At 38.0% G+C, this 21082-nt stretch overlaps 2 protein-coding genes across 2 annotated transcripts; one reads left to right on the forward strand and one right to left on the reverse strand.

Annotated features, from left to right (window-relative positions):
* Nucleotides 1-413: 413 nt before the first annotated feature.
* Nucleotides 414-4592, forward strand: LOC124182182 (rab11 family-interacting protein 2). Its single transcript, XM_046569111.1, has 7 exons — nucleotides 414-704; nucleotides 1287-1325; nucleotides 1659-1905; nucleotides 2009-2384; nucleotides 2472-2695; nucleotides 2783-3215; nucleotides 3283-4592. Exons 1-7 carry the CDS (start codon nucleotides 674-676, stop codon nucleotides 3457-3459), a joined length of 1527 nt encoding a protein of 508 aa, XP_046425067.1. The 5' UTR covers nucleotides 414-673; the 3' UTR covers nucleotides 3460-4592.
* On the reverse strand, nucleotides 3923-20676 carry LOC124182181. The gene is made up of 10 exons (XM_046569110.1): nucleotides 19360-20676; nucleotides 12411-12734; nucleotides 11149-11376; nucleotides 10649-10957; nucleotides 10240-10539; nucleotides 9831-10136; nucleotides 9422-9724; nucleotides 5745-5892; nucleotides 5193-5353; nucleotides 3923-5098 (listed from the first exon to the last, which is right to left on the reverse strand). Exons 1-10 carry the CDS (start codon nucleotides 19487-19489, stop codon nucleotides 4776-4778), a joined length of 2532 nt encoding a protein of 843 aa, XP_046425066.1. The 5' UTR covers nucleotides 19490-20676; the 3' UTR covers nucleotides 3923-4775.
* Between the last annotated feature and the right edge of the window lie 406 nt (nucleotides 20677-21082).

The following is a 21082-nucleotide window of genomic DNA, read 5'->3' on the forward strand; positions in this document are numbered from 1 at the left end:
GAATTTTTTAATACTAGAATTGATTTTCATCCCTGTATACAGCAACGAAACGACAAAATTGAGTCCGTCGATAAAAGAAATCCACTCCAATTAAAACGAATGGAAAGTCTTACGCCCGTTTTCTCCGACAAAGTTTAAACGGCGTTCAATTTTGTTAGTATAGTTTGGCGATAGGCTGAACTTAGTTTAAACTTCGATTAACGTCGGACGAATTCGACCTTATGCACTAATTCTTTCGAATTCAGAGAGGCACATTATGAAACATGCTCTGCGCCTGACCACCTAAACTCCATCTAGGCGGATGCGTGGTTGGAATCGTGTTCACAACAGCTGGTTTCCCCATGCTGTTTCACGGCTTTATCGGTGTACGTGCGATGGCCGATGATCGAGCGGTAGTTGGAGGGGAAACTCGACTGGATATTAGCGTTCTCACTTGCTGGCCGTCGTCGCGTCGTTGTAAAGTTCCCACCGTTAGCGGCCTGGCAGGCAATCGTGTGTGTGAAATCGCGTTTACTCGAGCCGAGCCCAGGATTCGTTCGCAATCGCAATGCTGCGGTTTCAATTGTTGTCCCGGTAATATCGCTGCCTCGAATAATAGTGCTTGCGTCGATGACTGGTGATCCAGCTGTGTGAGATTAATAACAGAGTCATCGCCTGTCGAAGTATCGCCAATATGTGGAGTCCGACGCACGTTCAAGTGACAGGTAGGTCAGGCAAACGCGTTTCATGTTTATCATCGCATTTACCGTAATGATAATTCACACCGTTATATATACATATCTCCACTGTCAGTTATCTGTTATGTAAAATTGAATTTCGAATGTATTATCGCAACGCACAATTACGCCGCGTTCCAAGAATGCGCCGTTCTGCCTGCCGTCACCGTTTAACGGTATTCGACTTGTTAGTTAACTCATTCGTTTATTTACTATTGAATGGAAATATTGTCGTACACCGCCGCTTGTGCATCATCACTTCTCGATCATTTATGCGTTCAATTGTTTTACGATTACACGTCTGCGTGTAACGTTTTTAAGCTTTATTTCCTGAACGCACCTCGGGATCTCTACGATTAATTATACGTCGAGTTATTCTTGTGTGCTGCATTCCTAACTCATCCGTATACCGTAGTCACGATAATGTAGGTCGAGCAAAATTACCAACATCTAAATTCTTGCTTAGTATAAATGGTGAGAATATTGTAAAATTTAGACGCTCCTTATCACATCTCCTATTACCCGTATTATAATCTCTAATTAACTCTATGTTTATTTTATATTCCACAGTCCAGAGAGCCAAAGGATTACTCACTAAAGGAAAAAACAGTAAGACTGCGCTATCTTTATTTCACATTCATTTTTATCTCATGCTTTATTTTCTAATATTTCTGTTTCTTTTTTTTAATTATATTTTGCTACTGAAGTCATCCCCACACCTTTATTATTATAATCGTAATGACTGTTAGTTGTTCATTACCACACAAGGTATTTTCAATGGAAACCTCAATGTGTATAACTATACACATGCATGAATACATATGTATACTTTAATTAGATTACCAATTGCCTGTAACACAAGCGGAGCATAAGGCACCATGTCTGACCCCACAATTAACCCTGTTGTGTAGTTGAATAACCATCATTTGATAAATTGTTCAGAAACCAACGACTGCTTCGTGACTATTGCGCTTGGAAAGGAAAAGTACCAGACTTCGGTGAAGGAGAAGGTACCAGATAACGTAGAATGGCACGAAGAATGCGAACTCCAAATACCCCAGCAGGGCAACACGGCCGAAGTTGTCCTCACAGTGCTACACAGAAACTTTTTAGGAGTAGACGAATTTCTTGGTATGGTCAACATACCACTTTCGACTTTTGACGTTTACGAAAGACCAAAAAATAGATGGTGTGTATTTGCACAATCTTATGCCCACAAGAAAATAGACTTACACTGTATGAAATCTAGTCGTTCTTTGTAACGAGCCGCTAAGTTTAACTTTGAATTTTAGGTATGTTCTTAATACAAAGCCAGGTAAAGAAAATACAAAGGAGAGAGGTGAATTGGAGGTAAAAATCGGTTTTATAGTGAAAGCAGGAAGTCTGATGGATCTGAGTAAGAAGGAAAGGCACAAAAGTTCCCTTGGCCAATTGTCTTCGGCAGCTCACTCGATCGGTGGTAGTTTGCTGAGTATTGGAAGTTTGGAGAAACGCAAGGGATTGAAAAAGCTAGCGAAATCAATCGGCAACAAAGTAAAAGGAAAGAGCAAGTCAAAGCTTGACCAAAACGGGTTAGATGAAAGGGAAGAACATGAAATACGACCATCCAAACAGGAACCTGGAGAAGCAGATCCTGGTGTGATAAGCGAAGACGAGGACGAATTCACGGTAATAAAGACTGCATCTTTTGTTCCACACATTCATCAATTTTTTCGAACTGTTAAATTGAATCATGAATATCTCTCATGTTCCCAGTTCGACGATTTGTCCCACAAAAGTTCTGCATCGTCTCTGAATGCTCCTAACAATGGCGCACCTAGCGAGCCACAAACAACACCTCCAATTACGGCAGTGTCAGCGCCAAACAAACCGCCCCGCTACACTGCACCAGCTCAGCCTCCTCCATTTCCTCAAAATACGAATGAGGATGAATGGGGTCAGAAATTGTATGGAAAGCACGGAAGCAGTACGCTGAAAAGGTAAATATTTAAACCTTGATCAATATTCTTTCGTCAGTCAAGTATTTGTGAACATTGAAATTTATTTAAATTTATATCTCATCACAGATGGGAAGAAAAAACTAAACCAAAGATACAAATCGACGAGCCAAGAGAAGAGAGGGAAGATATATCCTCTAACATTTTCAAAGCCAAGGAGTTTACTGAGCCTCCATCTCCTGCGCCAAGGGACATTTTTATAACTACAAAAAATACCAAGGAAGAAAAACTGCCAGTTACCAAATCGCAAAAAGATGAAAAACTGGTGTTAAATACAAAGAATTTGAAGGATGACAAGTCTCAAGCCCGAAGTCCGAAGGAGGAAAAACATTCTAAGAAAGATAAAAAGAAAGATAAGGAACAGAAGAACAAAGACTCGAACGACTGCGGACTCTCATCAGAGAGGATCATTATCGGTGGTGAAGATTCTGTAAGAAATCTTGCCCCGAAAAGCCGATTATCTAACGAGATATTGAGCCAATTCGACGGAAAATCTCGAGAGGTATGCTAAAAAAATTTTTTTCCAATTAAATGATTAAGTTGAAATGTTTAATTTAATTTTCTGTCAGGATTTGATCGAGCTGACGCTACAGCTACAAAGAGAAGTTGCGGACAAGAAGAAAAGGCTTGGTGACCTAGAAGATTACATAGATTCCCTTTTACTTCGCGTAATCGAAAGCTCTCCCCGATTATTGCAAAACCCTTACCAGTCTCAAAGGCGTTTGTCATCGCCCGGTCACCAATAGCTTCCATATTTTTATAACACAAACTGGTAATTTTCAATATATTTATTTACTTCCCGTTGCGCCTGATTAATTATAGACCGCTTTTTTTAACCACTAGATATTCGATTTGTGTGACCAATCGGTATTGTTTCTCAGAGTAATGAGATTCTATTTTATTCTATTTTCATAAGCTTTACCATGTATATTACTCGACGGGTTCGTGATTTATTTGTAATAATTTTCATTAGACATTAGGCGGTCGTATTACGGATTAAAATCTGGCAATACTGAGTTTCTCTTTTAACTTTCAACCTTTGCATTTCTTAACCTTCGTTTTCTATTTCCCCTTGAAGAAATCATTAGTGTAGGGCAGAATAGAAAATCTTTTATAACGTTATAGACATATATTTATTTATGACTAACTACGTGTAAAACGATCCGTTGTGTCTAATTGTAAGACAAAAGAACTTGGTTTTTTGGGGTGCTTGTTTATAAATTCGTCACTTTACGCGTCTTCCCGAGAGAATATTATCTCCAAAGGGATTTCAAAAACGTAACAAACTGAAAACAAACCAAAACTATTTCATTCTGATGAGAAAAAACTTCAATTTTCTATCAACGGTTGAACTAATAATTGATCCCTTCACAGTGCACAGTTCAACTTCGTTATTTTCGAAGAGTTTGTGACGAGTAAAAATGAACTTAAAATTTAGAATAGTGGAAAATAACTACCTAATTGACTCGCCTTTCGGCTTGATTCATCTCCGTCCACATATTGAATTCTCTCACCTTCCCTCCTCCCCCTCTGCCCCAAAGAAATAACAAATAGAGAGCGAGGGAAGTAAACGTGCCTTAGGTATAATAAGATTTAATTCAACATAACAGTGTTGACAACGATAATGATAATATTAGAACAAAAACAAACGATTATATTTTATATCAATACAATGATAATAATAGGAAATACCCTGAATAATGTTTGTAAGCAGGAAAAGTTTTGGCGCGGTTTCACCCATGCGACCTATACACAACGCTACACTCTTACATCATTTTTACTTAGACTGGATGTAAACGTACTTATTAGACAGTTAAAACGTATTAACATTGAAAGAACAATTCCTTCTCTCTTATGCACTTATAAAATTCTAAAATATTTCTAACAGCAATAAAAATTGCCAATTACAATAGTGACGACCAATTTTACAATGGTTACGTTGCGTTATGCATAGCTTTAAGAAATTGAATGGAAAATTAATATATATATATCAGTAACGATAATAAAATCTTTTCGACAAATCATCAACAATTTATTTATTGCACGAGGTGAAAAAAACCTTTCAACTTTCCGCAATGTTTTCGTATATCTCGTTTTGTCGTTTCGGCCCTTCGTTTGATGCGGAACTTAGTTTGTTATTTATGCTTTCCAAATCTTGTAAACCTTGTTCGCTGAACTGAAAATTGATTTTGTTGGGTCCCTCGGTGTAGCGTTCCGCGGATTCGCTGTTGTTCCTATTTCTTTGATCAGCTTTCATCGTCTCGAGTATTTTCGGCGTCCGTTTAATGAATATATGCGTTCGGCATACTACTAAAACGACGACTATGATCATCAAGAACAATATCAGCGATGTTAACGCGCCGACTATCCAACCGAGTCTTGCATCTGCAACGAAACAATCGTAGCCTGCTGTAGCTATTCAATGTTATTTAGTGGCGACAAACTGCGTAACTAATATTATATTTTTTTGCATAATCACCTGTTGACGTGCTCAAAAGCACAACCGTGGCTGATCCCAATTCTGTATTTCCGTGCGCGTTGCCGCCGGTAAATCTGCACGTCCATTCGCCGAGGTCATGATCGTCGAGCTTGAATTGCAGCACGCAAAGTCCGCTGGTGTAATTCATCTGAACAGCGTATCTATAAAACGCCAATTTACCGCATCGGTGATCGTCGACACAATTTATCCTCAGTTGTTTACTTGTTTTTAGATTTACGTTTCGTTTTCGTTTAGCATAATTGAACAAAAATATATCAACCACTCGAGGTGATTTTTAGAAAGTGAAAAGCTTATACTTTTCATTCTCGTCACTTAGTCATGATTCTTCAAATTCAAATAAAAACTTCTATCGAATAGTTACACAGATACGATCGACTCGAGCTTGCAAGATATTTTGCTCACCGTCCAGAACGGCTTACCTTGAATTTTTAGATGAATTAGTTTAAAAATAAAAATCCCTATGGAATAGTTACCCAGATACGAATAATTCAAGCTTGCAAGATATTTTGCTCAGCGATCAGAACGGCTTACCTTGAATTTTTAGATGAGTTAGTTTGTCGCAGATGGACGTTTGGGGAATGAAGCCAATGACATTGAGCTTTCGGAGGCACCGGTCGTAATCGGCAAGCTAGACTAATCTTTTCATGGGGTGTTGTCCAGAGCGCGATCATCACTGGTTCTATAAAAATGACAATCATTAAATCGAATCAATTTAAATACATACCATCATCGTTCGTACTTATCTTATTTTATATTCCCAGTCACCGCGAGTAGAAAGCTTTGAAATGCACCCAGCTCTTCTTCATGGCCATGGATATGAATACATAAATGTGTACACATACGGATTACTGATTGCGCCTATACCCAGAAACCATTGTGTACCATGGTGCTTGTTCGTGATGAAAGCAATATGTATGATCAACTACGTTACGCGAATATCGCACGAATTATACATTAAACAGGTAAATGAAGTTGCAACAATGAAAAGATAGTAGACGAGCGTTTCCACATGTTTATTAACTATCATATTCAGTATTTTACATTACACATTTTATTAGAACATTACGTGCATATCACACTTTTCTCATTTCGTTATACCCTTGAGATTGTACGAAATGAATTAACTAACGATTAAAATCCTTGGATCATATTGATATGTGTTATATAATAATGTTATATATCTGTACCGCAGATTTGTGGCCAAGCATGAACTGAACTATAGGCATAACATGTGATGATCCCAAGTTTGTGTTTTCCTTTATTTGTTGTTTCAAAGTTTTGATATCCATCCCTTCGACAACGTGCAAAGTGTATTTTTTTTTTATATATAATATAGGTATGTGTTTCGTTGTGGAATGTCTGCAGAAACAAGTCTTACATTATACGTGCGTGGTGCATGATCAAACTGCAGCTGAGTGCACCTGCGTAACTCCAACATGAACAAAGTTAGTTTCTGACAATTGACACGTGTATCTTATACATTTATTAGAGCCAGTATTTTTTACTCAAGAGTCACTTTGGTGAAAATTAGTTCCATCAGAGGTTTTCGTATCTATGCACACATATGTATTTCCCAATCAGTGGTTTTCCTTCATCAAAAACATATAACATAATTCACCAGAAAAATTTATTGCCTTAAGATTATCATACTCGAATCTATCCGCATCTACTGATCTCTAATATTAAGCAAAAATTTATTTACATGGTGATTACTCATGCAAATGGCAAAGTGAACATATTGTGATAAATGTAATGAGATAATCCGTGTCGCAATGCACCTATACAAACGACGATATTTACTATTGAGTCGAAACTCTAAGACTGGAACTTTGTTTTAACTGTTATACGGCAACATGCTAACGATGAAGATTTTCATTTATGACGCTAACCGATGTATATTTTATACCTACCGGCATTATGGACGTCATAATCAATACAGATTAAATAAATACGAGAAACAAAATGAAATAAAATGATAAGTAAATAGACGCACTTAAGTATGACTGACGCAAATCTGTGATGTATAGTTGCATGTATGAATAATGTCATTACAATATGTATGTATATACATGTGTAATGTACCCGATTCACTGCACCATCATTATTCATGTATTCACTATGCTACCTTACCTCGCTGATCAGATTTGGGAACCTACAAGTTATGTATAAAGTAGATTAATTCTCAGTGGATGTTTAACACAAGACTGAATTTAACGTACGATTAAATATCACTTATACGGTAATGTAAAACAATAATACCAACAATAATAATAGAACTAATTTGTCATAAGCATCTGTGTTTTTTCGCATCATAATGATGCATAATCACGCGTTAAAAGCGCAGAATTTTTTTTTTTTTAATAATATTGTAATAGAAACGATTTGGTTCATGGTTCACTATGCGAATAATTCGACAAAATAATTAGTTTACAATAATATATAGTTTCGACTAGGAACCCCTTGCCGTTAAATACAACATAGTGATTATTATACGTCCATGCAATATGGATGCATATAATAAAGAAAACTATATATATTTAAATAATTATCTATTATACACACAAAAACTTTCAATCGCTTATCACTCTTCGCGTTCTGATGAAATATAGCTACATTGCAACTACATCGCGATACGAATTGAAGTAAAGAATGCTCTTATTTATCATTGTGACACCGGACACGGAGACACAAACTATTGACAATCGATATGTTTAATGATAATCATAAGGGTACACATATACAAATATGTATATCTGTATAGTTATTTTGCGAGATGCAACAATACTGTGATACATAAATGTACCCTATTTACATATATAAGTGCGAAAAAACACATTTATCCGCAATATTGGTGATCTATGTATCGATTTATGAAGGTCTCCCTTTTTTTCTAACACGGCAAGATAATTACATGTACAGACTATGTATGTATATTTTTATATCTACACTATACGTATAAAGTATGTGTATCATAAATTCATTCGAAACTCGATTTTTTTTTTTATATAAATATGTATCTAATACCCTAATTACATACATGTATCTGTATGCATTTTTTTTTTTCATCCAAACGCCGATCCGCAAGAATCTCAGTTTTCTCCTAATAATAGTAAATGCAAAAATCAATCTGACAATTACTAACGATAATAACTAGTAAGAAATCGTATGGATAATAATGACAATGAATTACAATAATGAAACGATGCCGATAACAGTAGTGACGATACTAATACAAATAATAATAAAATAACAATAATAATAATGATAGGGATATTAATAGTAATATTAATAATAATAATAAATGCAAAATTTAATCATTTATGGCAATAGTCTAGGAAGTTTACTTTTGGCGTTATAATAATTTGCCACGCTGATCAACGAACCTATAAAAATCACAAAAACAAGAATATTGATCCTTGAGATATTTTATCGAGACGACGTTATTTATAAGATATAAAAAAAAATGAAGATTATAATACAACCCAGAATGGAGATAGCATACTCGAGAGTATAATAAAAAAAAATCCGGTTTTATTCTTAACCAATAATAATTAACGGCATTTTAATAAATTTATTTTTATGTCAATGCCGTAATGCAGGTGTCAATTTCAACGTGTGATAAGAGCAGACAACAATAGATTTTTCACTAAACGTAAATTTATTTACATTCACCACGAATGCACACGCACTATACACCAAAGGATATGAATCGACATTTATCAATTATGCCTGTACTGTAGAAATGGGAAAACTTTGAATTTTCAACGATTTTAGTCGCGGATTGAAGATTGCTGAGACTAAAGTCGCGAGGTGGACCGTTAATTGGATCGGTCCGCCATTACGGTGTATTTAATATATAGCTTAAATCTGGATTTTTAGCACGCATATTTTGTCCCCGACTTTGACAATAATTTAAACCAAGCTGTAAGGTTATCACACGGAGTTACGGTTAAAATTTCTTCCTCTACGTGAAAACGTCTGCACCGTCCAACCTATGGAGGGCAGAGGTTAGGAGAAGTATCTCATATTCGTTTTCATCTGAAAACGTGTCGATCTTCCGATTTCGATTAAATCAATTCAGGTACGGGTACCTGATTACCGGTATTAAACTCTAAAATCAACCTCCAGTCGACACCTGTACATATACGACGATCGTTTGACTCTCTATAAACCCGGGGGATGGATTATTCTCTAGGATTCAATGATACCTGGTTGAAGTAAGCTCAGCTTCGCTGGGGGTGCATCCGTGTAATTTTGACGGCCACGTATTCTCGCACCGCAAGTCCAAAGTCCCTCTTGTTCGGCAAGGGCGTGACTGAGCCGCACGCTGCAATCTCTGCTCTCGACACCAGCCGCGGGAAATTGTTTAACGACCACTGTTGTATTCGAATTTTCCGGCGTCAACGACCATCGGCATTGTTCAACCCCTGACGAGGTGACGCACCGCAAGAGAACGCTACCACCGGAGGATATTTGAATGTCCTGCGACAACTCGGAAAACTTCACCTCGTCTGCAACAAAATTTATGATATGAGAATGAATTTGCTCAGAGAATTAGAAAAAAAAAGGCTATTCGATACACGACTATGCGAAGAACCATTACAACGTAGTACGTACCAACTTCGAATACGGCAAGTTTGACCAAGGGTGAAGACTGCATTGCGTTTTGCGATGGTAGATAGACTTGACAAGCCCAGAAGCCTTGTTGCTCCCTGTAAACCTGAGGCAGCGAAAGACTGCAATCGCGACCCAAGTCCCCCTTGCTTGCGAATTCTTCAACAACAGTCTCAGCGTCGCTACCAGTGAGTGGTTTCCAAGTCCAGGCGCATTTCTCGACTCTGACATTCGTAATGCAATTTAAATTTGCCTCGGTACCAATTGGCACTGACGTGTCTTCCGGCGTCTCAACGAAGCTCACTTTGGCTGATTGAGAATGAGAGAAAACGAGGAGTCGAATTTTTTTAATCTGTTCAAAACCTTGACCAAGACCGTACGCAACATTACTAAAACAGTTGTACTCCTTTACCTGGTGGTAAGAGCGTCACGACTGCAGGAGGAGCCTCGTGCAAAACACCATCCGGTGTTAACTTGACCCCGCAAGTCCACAGACCCTCTTCTTCGTAAAGAATATTTTTGAACCTCACCGAACAATCGTGATCGCTGTCTTTGCTCGGTGAAAATTTCTTTACCGTGATTGGATTTTTGCTGGAATTGCTCGGTTTCCATGACCACTCGCACCGCACAACTGGTTTGTTTATTGAACACCTGAGTAGTACGGTTTCACCGGCAGCTATTTGTATGTCGCGAGAAAGTTGGACAAATTCGACTGTAAATCATAAAATGACATGATTTTCTTTTTCTTCAACCTGAATTAAAAACGTCATAAATGTCACTGTGCAGCGATATTATACGGTCTTTAAATCATGTTAGCGTACCTTCCGAAATGAGGAAACGAATGGGACTCGATTGCGCGAAAGTTGAATTTGGATTGACGCGTGCGCCGCAAGTCCAGTATCCTTCCTGTTCCGGTAACACATTTTTGAATTTGATACTACAGTCACGGCTGTCGTCGCCGAATGCCGGGAACCTTTTAACTTCCAAATTCCACGGCTGGGATTGATTCAGCTGTCGCCACGACCACTGACACTCTTTTACCGAGGTCTCGGTTCTGCACGTTATTTGGGTCGAAGATCCAACAGGGGATTCAACGACTGTCGGGCGTTGGATGAAAGTAATCGGCAGCTCTGTTAATTCGAAAACAAACGGGTGAAAATCGTTTCGAACATTCAATACCAGATGGTGAAGATACCTCTCATTGCATGGTCCGCGTTTTATCGCGTGTATAATTGAGTGCTGTTTAATCGACTTTTGTAAATCAACAAAACGTTTATCGTGTCACGTGTATACGGACATGAAGTAAATTCAACAAGCTTACCGTGATCGCTGCTAATTATCGTCAACTTCGCTGGTTCCGTGCTTATAAGTTCTGCCGAGTTTGACTGTCGAACGGCACACGTCCAGTATCCAGCCTGTTCGTGTTTAGCGCTTGAAAACCGCACCGAGCAATCGTTACTGTTGTTTCCAAATGCCGGAAATTTTCGTATTGGTAGAGATTGCGTCAACGGTGCTGACGCTGTCGACGAATTTTGATCATCCGGCGTTACTGAAAAAGATACATAGTTTCAAGACATGTTTACCAAGCGGTAACGGTGAGACTGAGCAAGCTGAGTTAACGACTGCGCATGCGCAAAATAATTCACCTCTATTGGTGGCGAAATAGCAATGCGACCATACTTTTATCTACAAAACAGTGGAGCCAACTTAATCAAAACGAAGCATGAGATGTCAAACTCTCCTGGGTCAAGTGACTGAAATCAAATCGAAATTATATTGGTAAAATGACTTATAGCAGTCATCAGTCATGAGTTAGTTAAGAATAAAAGTTCCCGAAGCGTTATCGAATCACTCAACAGAATGTATTTGAGATCCACTTGACCTAAAAAAAACTCGCACCGCTGATACAATACCCCATAAGCCGTATTTGGCAGCTCAAGTTTAACAAGGTGGCCAGCCTGCATGAAAATTCCACAAAGTTAGCGCATGCGCAGTCTGATGCGCAATCTGCCAAGTTTCATGGGTTTCTGTCAGTACAATAATATCGTGGATATACGGCCACTATAGAAAGCTAAGATTGTGATGTATAGTTATTGGTGAGAATGAAATGTATAAAAAAAAAAATGACAATCGGTTGACATCCTCGTTCGCCACGCAGGTGTTCGTAAAGTATAGATGTAAGGTATTACATAGGTATTATGCGCACTGGTATACATGGGTCTGAAACTCGTTAGTTCATTGCACCATAATCCTGCACGGGTGAGTCTTTGGGTCGTTGACAATACCCTCGATGATCGTTTAAGGACTGAATCAAGGTTGTTTCAAGGTATCTCGGTTTATAAATAGCGTGAAGTTGTTCTACTGGTTGCCGGTTGCAGGGAGCCGATAACGTACTCACGGAGTGACCCGTTTCTAACTTCACTCACAATCAGTCGATCCGTGGACCCGTTTTGTCACATCCCTGGCCTCATGTCCGTGGGAAGCCATAATTTGTCAGCTTCCAATAAACCGTTTTATCCCGTCGATTCTCCTTATCAATATTTCGTATCGAAGCATACTTATAATAAGGAAAAATCTACTCACTGGTGGATATTGTCGGTATTTCGCTCATGTCGGGCAACGGTAAATGTCGAGGCGGTAATGGCTGCCAGGACCATTGGCATTCTGCAACCGGATTTACAGTCCTGCATGGAAGAAGTACCGACGATCCAAGCTTACTCTCAGTGTGAACAGGGACATCCGAAAAGGATATTTGCACAGGCGGTATGTCAGTTGCCGGATTAATGTCGTCGATAATACTGGCGATCAATTCTGTTATCGCTAGTATACTCGGCGACTGCGTCGTAGACTGATTGTCGATCGTCACAGTACCGGAAGCGGAAGCATCCTCCTCCGGCATCGGATGCCCTGAAAGAAAAGAACCAGTGTATGGTTAAGTGAGGCAAAACATTTTGTGTTATTTTATTTATAATATTCTTCAGGTTTACATGTAAAGAATTAGGCTAACAGAATTTTGGACTAATTTCCTTTGCGTTTCAGCGCCACTGCGCAGCAAATAGGTGGCGAGAAAAAATTACGTGAGCCAATTGCGCAAATTTTTCTTTGCGACTCTCTTTGAATGGATTTCGCAGAATTCATTGTTGAGGATTATTTTATGTCTGACCAAACACTGTGCCAATTTTCGCACTTCGGGTCAAGGAAAAAGCCTCGCAACTTCAGAGACACCAGGCAATTGTTTGCAGTGGTCGTTCAAAAAAAATTGTCCACAACCACCGCAGCTTCTTCTTTTAGGTATTGTATTGATACGGCCGAAATGAAATGAGTCAACGTGAAAATAATCCTTTGGGTACAGCTTAATTATCGCATATTACGGTGCGATTGAAAGAAGCTGGTGACACTGTATCGCGCGATATAATATGTGTGTCAGTAAAATCGTTTGTAGCATTGAGGTAGGTACGCAAGTATCTTCACGCTATACGAATTTATGACGCGTTCCAATTGTCGCCGTGTAAAGCAACTTTGGATATATGTGGCACGTACGTAGCTCATTGTTCAAAAAATAGGAAAAATGTTTTTGTCTTGTTGCTATTGCTAGACAGTGTAACATACATACAGGGCTCATATTCACCTTGGTATATCCAATACACTAAACTTTCACAATGTTGAAAATAATTTGTGTGTATAAGCCGGTAAATATTTCGTATGTATATTGCACCTGCATTGTATATTGATAATAAATTTTACTGGAATTCTGTTTCAGGTGAATCTTAATTTTTTAAATAAAATTGACTCTGTTCACCTTGACTATGCAGAAGATTATCTGTGTTTAAAAATTTATTGTTATTCATTTTCAACGTACGTTCCTTACCGCGGAACATTCTGCCGAAAATGTTAAAATTAACATATTTTTTTACAACGGTGTACACAGGCATATGTATATTAATGTATAAATAATTGCATTGAGTCAGGGTACCGAAACTGAATATGCACCATCGTCGATGTCGTTTCACTTTGTCTATATAGGTGCAGTGCAACATATATACGTACAACACAAGCGACATTGTCCTTAAGTTATGTGACTTGGTCGGTGACGTCGTAAGGTCGTTCTCACTTCTCATTAAGAAATCCATTCTTGTTCTTCTTGCAGCCTTTACGACGCGTTCGCTACCTCGCCGTCGCCGTAGCGAAGCGCATTAAATGACGCTTGTATACGATAGACAGTTACAATAATTTATTGTACAAAATGCGTTATATTACAATGAGTATGATAAAACTAAAACTAATGTTTCGTCTCCGTACTTATCATTAATTCTGACAGGCGAAAAATTTTCCTTCGTTCTTAACTTTCGGATTAAAAAATGGACCACTTACGGTTATCATACACGTAACTGGATTTGAAGATGATTGAATAAAAATTCTGAAACTAAAAAATTTTCAACAGATAATGAGGGAGTGTCGACGGTTGGTTGTGAATTCACTAGAATTGACTAATAAACCTGCGAGATATACGGTGAAATTCATTTCTCGTGATATTGCGTGTGCATGATTTGAACAACTGTTGAAATGTCTTTCTGTATACCAGGAATCTTCTTCTTCGTGGAAAATCTTCGTCACAGATCTCCTCGCGTCTTACATACCGCGGTAATGATTCGACGGAGGTGTGACGTATTCTGAGAATACTTATAGAAATATCTGCGATTGTTCTAAGAAGTAATAAGTAGGTGATAAATACACGCATTACGGTGATAGAATTCGGGTTTATAAAATTTCTAACCAATAATTATATAAATCACGTCGTAGAATTTTGTCTTTAGACGGACAACTGACAGGTTAGAAAAACCGCTGAAAGATTTCGTCACTGCGCAAAAAAGTTTAACTCGAGTTCTATTTTGCGGATGGAACGTATGACGGAATGTTCGTACATGGTTCCAAAGTCCTTGACCGATGTGTAAAATGCTCCCGGAAGTAAGCCGCCGACTTGTTATCGACAAGATTCATCATAAATTGTATGTATACCTAAACACCTATTTTGCACGACACTCCGAGAACTGTTCAATGCCAAAACACGCGGGGAATTTTTAAGTTTCCCGCCAGTAAATTTCAGGTCACGTGTGAACGTACATCTATACAGTATTTTATGTCCACAACGACAAGATTTTCGATTCCTAAAGCTGTTCGACAGCAACGTTTTCAACTATAAGACGAAAGAACGTACATACAATTCGGTTGAACCCCAAAAGTTTTTCTCATTTGTCCAATTTTTTAAAAAACCAATAAACGCGGTTCATTAATTCCGGGATTTGAGATGATATCGAAAATTTTCTAGATAATTTATTCAACATCATCAGGCCGTTATCCAACAACTTTCCACACCGAAGAAAATACACGTTTAGCATAAACGCCAATCCATTAAATAGTCCTGATCCGGGTTGTCTAACTATCCGATCTTAGATGGCGCCAGAATAGAGCGGGCACCGGTTTCCATTTGAATGAGATAGAAAGGAGACAGTTTCTACTATTCTCTCTTGATGAGCTAATTCATTCAGGAAACGTGTCCCTCTTTTTCTCCAACCAAATCTTCGTCTCTTTTTCATTTTCATTTACCTCTCCAGCCGGTTCACTCGCACACGTAATACGAGCGCAAGTAGTAAGATTTTTTTCACAGATCCGCTTTCGCGGTTAAAAAGTGGACCGGATTGAACGTTGCCGCTGCTGCACATGGTGGGTTCTGTGAGTTCGTCGCGGTTAAACCTGTCGCAAATTTTCATTAGCATTCAACCGGTGTTCTTTGCGAAGCGAACGGAAAGACCGAACTTCCGTTTTAGCCAGCGGCTGCCTGGCTCGCGTACGTCTAGATTTACGAATAGGTATTCACATACATGTGGTGTCTATATAGGCGATGCCTACGTGCAAAGTTTTGACTATACACTGCGCTCGCGGACTGTCTAACTTTTGAATACACTGACTAACGATTAGCTTATCGATCATCACTCATTCAAGAGTCGTTTAAACTGTATAGTTTCCAGTCCAGGAACTTTTATTCGATTATTTCGATTCTTTGTATCCCGAAATGATACTTTCCGGGATCGCGGTTGCGGAGCGAAAACTACTTTACACTATCTGCTAGACTCATGATTCTGCGTTATTATCCATAAAACGGTACCTGTATTGCACAATATGGAACAGTTTATATCCGGTGTTACATTTATTTGGGAGGTGATTTCTATTTTGTTAGAAACATTAAATTCTTTTTTTTCACCCGATAACAGACAAGTTATAAAATAACAATTTTGCAAGCAAAAATGTTTTCTTTCTCCCTCCTCCCTCTTCTCATCGAGGATAATATGCATAATATATACAGCACATTGAATACACGTGTATCCGTGAGCGCAAGTATGTAACGTCCATAGGTAGTTAAAATTAAACTGGAAATATTGCAGATTTTAGCGCCGATGACGCAATTGGTTGATTATGATGTTTCGGACAGAAGGCAACATTTCGTGACTCATCCTTTGGTTTATCATCATGTTCTTGCTGTACACCATTCGTATACCTACGTTAACCTTATCGCGCATGTATCTTTATGCGAAATTTAATTGAATATTATTTTTTTCCTGCATAATCGTCGTTTTGTACTAATATCCACAATTTGTCAATTTCGTCAAAGAAAATATGAACATTCACATATGCGATACCGTTGGTTGGGTACATATAAATACATATATATATATATATATATATATATATATATATATATATGTACTTATATACACTTGTGTATGTTATACGCACAAACTTGAGACCGCAGCGTGATGCGAAGCGAAATTGGATAATTCTCTTGCTTATTATTCTACAGGCATTTCGGATGAAAGTGAATTGGTGATTAACATAAATTTTGTAGAGGCAATAAAACGGCTCTTTTAAAGAGCTTAAGGAGTATCTGATATACTAGATTTCTTCGGCTCGTGTCGCTGCTATGATGTCTGTAGGCATGTACATACCTACATGCACATATATAAAAGAATCTCTTTACTGACGACAAATTATTACAAATGATATATAATTCTGTGAAAACTACCGTAGCATCTCTATGTAGAGTTCTTTACGCACAAAATTTGATTTTAATAAGTCATAACTCTTGACCGTGATACTTTTTATTGGAGAAAATGGTAATCGTATAATATTTTGTTACACTATACTTTTGCACATCGAAAAATTCAGATAATTTTTAAAGTCAATCAAACTCTGGTCCGTTGATTAAAGCAACTTTGATTTTCACCAAAAAGCTATTATACGCCACCCGAAACTTTCTCTGAAGTTTCGTAATCCAAAAATTTTTCTCATCGGGAAATAGACCCGCCTACTTTTTTTCACCAGTATTTAACAATTCGCTATCAGTGGAAGGCCGACTTTAAACAACATACACTTAAATAGGGGTATTATTTAAACAATTAGTTCAGGTTCGATAACCAGATGCTGTATCATTGACTACACGTTGAAAGACTTATTTACGCTTATTTGCATAATTCAATATTAAATACTGCAGTCGATATATGAGACAGAATAGAATTTGTCGCAACGATTTTATGACTCTAACAGTAATAGCAGAGAATGATGGGCCCTATTAAGTCGCTTAACCGACCATAAATGCCCAATAAGTCTCTATGTCTGCAAACACTGTCAGACGCCAGCCTATTCACGTTATGTATATCTTCTAAATATAGAATTCATGTAAATATTCCTGCGCCCCGAGTCAACCTTCTAGTTTGATACTAATCGTGAGATCTACTAATGTTTTTTAAACATTTTTTTTTTCTCCTCTTTCGCAGTGTCAGCGTATGTCCGTTTGTTTGTGTGTGATTCTCATTTCCTAAAGTATATACCTTCTTAACAGCTTTTTCTGCACACACGATTTACAGCGAGGTGATAGAATTTCGCGGTAATACGTAAGTCAAATATGAAAACAAAAGTGGCGTTTATAAGATTAAAATTTTCATAATACACGATGAGTTCCCGGTTCGCGTGTCAGCCTTCGAACGTGATACCGTCAAACTCAAAAAACGCGCTTTCATAAAAATATTGTTTTTGCTACTTTAAGCTTCAAATTCAAAGGGCGTAATTTGTCAAGATCCATTTGAATTTCACTATTTCACTATTCGTCTGAAATCTGAAATTTTTCGTGGTATAATTCGTTCTATACCTTGAAGACAATTTTGCGATGGCGCGCAAAAATACCTACGGATGTATTATACTTATTTATACGTTTAGAATAAACAATCAAAAGCGCGAGCGTAATTTATCGTTAAATTCTCTGCAACAGCCAAGAGGAAATACCGTAGAAGCACGTTAAAGTATGTATCCTTTATCCTGATGCAGGATTACGTAAGATCCGTTACATACTACAGTTACAATGTCAATTAGTCATTCGAACAATAATATACTATAATTACGCAAGTAATACCTAACCCGCGTTACATACACACATCTCCGTCTCTGTTCGAAGGAAAATTTCTGTACCTGTTAGAACATGCGGCTAGCTGCAAGCGTCTCTCAAGAAACAATGCGAATAAATTGCTAAACGGCATATAAATAATTCAATGAAACTATAATATAGTTGCCATTTTTCCCCCGGGCTGTATACGTATACTCTCGTCGATATATCATTACGCAGACGAAGTTGAGTGTTACAAGAAACGATCGATACATAAAAATGAAAACAATAAAAGGAGGCAAACATCATGGTGAAAATGAAAACATTTTACAGTAAAATGCGAGAATGCCTTAAACCTTCCGGCTAACTTGTTTTCGGTCCGAAACAAAATGCGCGTTCAATTCTATAATAATTATGTGACGATGACTGGCGATGCAGCTAACGTGAGAAAATATGATGCATTGTCGCATAATTCGTATAGAATCCAAGTCACATTTTGTTTCAAGTCGAAAACAAGTTAGCCGAAAGGTCAAGGCATTTACGCATTTTACTACAAGTGTAGAAATAAAATAACCGGCATGCTCAGCGCTGCGTAAGAAGAAGAGCAAACGTAGGCATGGCAAACAATAATAGTGCAGAGTTTATTGTACACAACGTAAACGATGTATATATGCTGTCAATCAATATGCTAGTAAAATACCGCATTGTGTGAATTTGTTAACAATTGTACTCCGTATCCGCGACACACGTCACGCAAGTTTATCACTTTGACATAATTATGAGTCATTTGTGCCTGCATCGAACTCTCTGTGTATACAACACGCAACATTCTTCGAACAACGAATTTATCGCCAAGTTAAACGGGGATTTCGATTGCAAATACATAAGTAATCGGTGAAATAAAATACCAAGTTACGCTTAAAAATTTTTCGATAATTTTCAACCAAGTTCGTATTCGTACTCTCCTTGTTTTGCACACCTTCTATGGTTGGATAATTACTCGATTATTTAATCATATCATTCAATCATCGATATTTGATACCCGGTGTGATATAACATCCAGTCAAGTATACCTACTGTAATATTGTTACAATTACTCACCCAATGAATTATTCGTCAGTAGAGCGCAAACCAATATCAGAAGAAACAAATACATTTTGGCGTGAGGATTCGCAGATGATGAATTAGCAGCGTTCCTTCCGGTGTTGATTAACGACCTGGATACGAGCATCGCGGTAATATTATTTACTTTTTAACTTCTTTACGTATTATACTTCTGCGCGGAAGACGTTGTTTTTTATGAAAACTTCAAGAGACTACAATGTTCATCGTTGTGAGGATTATATGGTATACTTTAAACGTGTGAAATGTGTGAAAAAATAAACAGTTATATTGTTTAAAGAAAACCGTCTCACTTCAATAATTTAAAACCTTTATATTTACAATTTAAAACATCAATCGAAACATTCAAGCATTTGCTTTTAAAACACCTGTAAAGTCTAGGTTCAAGTTCACCTGCACTATCATGAGCTGCGGGTACACGTATATCGTTATACGTCGTTAATATCGGCTGCCGCATTTACTCACTAGCAGATATCTCCACATTTATTCCGCACGACAATCACCATAACAATTATACGATTATAATGAAGATATCGATAAGTCTCGGCGATGTGTTCAACGATCATTCGAGTCGGCCTCGTTGCATATTCGAAATTTAAATTTCAACGAGAAACAAAACAACGTACGAAACTAACTGAATATTCTTCTTTTCTTTCTCAACAATTACAATAATTTAACATACGACGAGCGTAGTATTATTATTGAAATTAAATTGTATGTAATTTAGTTACTTGTTTATTCGATATGACAATTGTATATCGTTACACGCGGCTTGAAGAAGAAATTTGAAATACAGGTATTTAAATGACATACGAAACCAATATTGTGCACATAGCCGAACATAATTTTATTTTTCTTTAATAATTTAACAAACAATTATCGTCGTTGTTAATTTCATTTATTTATTTTTTTCAACAAAATACCAACAACTGCGCTCCTGACGGACTTTTTATTACGGTTCGGTTAGTTGCAGCCGTTCAAGTCTGCGGACGAAACGGCGAGATTCGCGTTACTTAATGCCCGACGTCTTTCCGGGACGATTTTTCCGTCTTCGTGCAATCCGTTTGCTGTCCCTGAGCGCGACCAAAGCCCGATTGACTCGAAGGAGCCCCGAGTAACACTGCGTCGAATGAGTCGAATGAAGCAGTTCTAAGTGAACGTGGGTAGTACAGTAGGTACCAGGTAGAATCTTCTCTGTTCACGGGCACGAGACTATTTCAGACTTCTTTCACCGTTGTGTGTTTGTTGAATGTGCAGCAGCACCGGCATGGCACCGGGACACCGGTGGGGGGTTCAGTCGAGGAGTTCCTTCTACCTGCGCCAGCTCACTCGACGATGGTAGGGGAATTCCCCCTGTTACGCACGAGCCAATCGGTCCTACCGTACAGAGGAATTTTGCACGCTCCTCACCGGATGGGTCGCAGGAATTTTTGACGCCGACTCTCTCGCGACCATCCGCAAATTTTCAATTCTCGGCAGTGAGAAAATTTTTTAACTCGCTGTTTTCTCCAAAACCTTTTATTACAAACCGCGCCATTCCTGCGGTATGAGTTGCTCGAAAATTGAACGAGAAAGAGAAAGAAAAAAATTAAGAAATAGAATTAATTGTACACTTCTTTTCGTTACATTCCATTACATTTGAATCTTAAAAAAACATCGCTCGAATTGCAGGCTTTTTCGTTCAACCGGGTTATAATTGAAA

The sequence above is a fragment of the Neodiprion fabricii genome, chromosome 5, assembly GCF_021155785.1.
Source record: "Neodiprion fabricii isolate iyNeoFabr1 chromosome 5, iyNeoFabr1.1, whole genome shotgun sequence".
Classification (NCBI taxonomy): domain Eukaryota; kingdom Metazoa; phylum Arthropoda; class Insecta; order Hymenoptera; family Diprionidae; genus Neodiprion; species Neodiprion fabricii.